General features: G+C 66.2%; 1 protein-coding gene across 2 annotated transcripts in view; it reads right to left on the reverse strand.

The window, feature by feature from the left end:
• CAMK2B (calcium/calmodulin dependent protein kinase II beta) overlaps positions 1-1,651 on the reverse strand; it is a gene marked incomplete at its 5' end in the record, with an annotated part of 11,957 nt that extends 10,306 nt beyond the window's left edge. For both annotated transcript variants that reach the window (XM_021375022.1, XM_021375021.1), the window contains 4 exon segments: positions 40-105; positions 334-388; positions 885-944; positions 1,557-1,651. In XM_021375022.1, the coding sequence (XP_021230697.1) occupies positions 40-105; positions 334-388; positions 885-944; positions 1,557-1,651 (276 nt within the window).

The following is a 1,701-nucleotide window of genomic DNA, read 5'->3' on the forward strand; positions in this document are numbered from 1 at the left end:
CCCCCCCACCCCTGCAGCGCCCGGGGCCGGGGGGCTCACCTGGCATCCGCCTCGCTGTAGTACTCTCGGGCCACGATGTCCTCGAACAGCTCGCCGCCCGTCACCCTGTGGGGCACGCGTCACCGCGGGGACACCGCGCCATCAGCCCTGGGGGCACCCCCTGGGGACAGCACCCCTGGGGACATCACCCCCCAGGGACCCTTGCAGAGCCCACTTGGGGAAGTCACCCCTGCAGACACCCCCCTGAGGATCCCATTGGGGACACCCCCTGGGGACTCCCAGCTTAGGGACACTCCTCTGGGGACACCCCCCCGGGGGACACCCCGCACTCACAGGTCGAACACGAGGTAGTGGAAGCCCTCCTCCGAGATGCTGTCATGGAGCCGCACTGCGGGGACAGGGACACGCTGAGGGGACAGCAGGTGGCACCCACCACCCCCATGTGCCACCCAGCGGGTGTCACCCGGTGTGCCCCCAGCAGCACCCAGCATGCCCTCAGCGTCCCCAGAGCGTCCCCATGTCACCCAGCAGCACTCGGGTGTCCTTATGTGTCACCCAGCACTTCCTCAGGTGGCACTTAACGCGTGACCAGGTGCCACCAGGTGTCACCCAGCATGTTCCCAGCTGTCCCCAGGCGACACCTGGTGCCCCCCAGTGCCACCCAGCAGCACCCAGGTGCCACCTGGCCTGTCCCCAAGCGTCCCTCAGGTGTCCATAAGTGTGACCCAGCCTGTCCCCAGGTGCCACACAGTGTCCATAAATGCGACCCAGCAGCACCCAGGTGCCACCCAGCTGTCCCCAGGTATCACCCAGGTGCCACCCGGTGTCTTCAGGTGCCACTGAGCAGCACCCAGGTGCCACCCAGCTGTCCCCGTCCCGCTCACCGATGTTGGAGTGCTTCAGCAGCCGGCAGATGCGCGCCTCCCGCTCCAGCTTCTGGTGGTCTGGGGACAGGGGCACAGCGAGCTCCACCACCCTCATGTCACCGTCACAGCCCCCGCCCCAGCCCTCAGCCCACCCCTGCTCCACACTGTGGCCGGCTGCACGCGTGTAGCATTCCACACGCGTGTGCATGTGCAGCTGTGCCCCAGACGAGCAGGGAGGGCACAGTGCCACCCAGCCGTGCTCATGCACGCACACGCGATGCACGCGTATGGCCCTGCTCACACCTGGGGCACACACACCGCACACGTGCGCTTGCACAAACACCTGCACGCACAGATCGTACCTGCTATCACGTGCACACACACGATGCATGCACACACACACTGCTCACACATGTGAACACACAGTGCACACACACACTGCTCACACGTGTGCACACACAACACACATGGTGCGTGCACCTGCATGCACTGCTCACACGTGTGCTCGCACAAACGCCTGGGCAAGCACATGGCTCACACATGCATGCACGCTCTTGCACGCTCTTGCACACTGCTCACACGCCTAGGGGCACCATGGGGCAGCAGGAGGGGCACAGGGATGGGACAGCCCCACAGGGCACCAGCGGTGTCACAGCACAGGGGACACGGGGGGGGCTGGGGGGGCCGTACCTCTGGCCGAGAGCTTCTTGGTGTTGATGATCTTGGCGGCGTACTCATGGCCGGTGCACAGCTTGACGCAGCGCCGGACCACCGAGAAAGCCCCCCTGGGGACACGGGGACATGCTCAGCGTCACCACCCCCCACCCCCAGCATA

The sequence above is a fragment of the Numida meleagris genome, chromosome 21 (genome assembly GCF_002078875.1).
Source record: "Numida meleagris isolate 19003 breed g44 Domestic line chromosome 21, NumMel1.0, whole genome shotgun sequence".
In the NCBI taxonomy this organism is placed as follows: Eukaryota; Metazoa; Chordata; class Aves; order Galliformes; family Numididae; genus Numida; species Numida meleagris.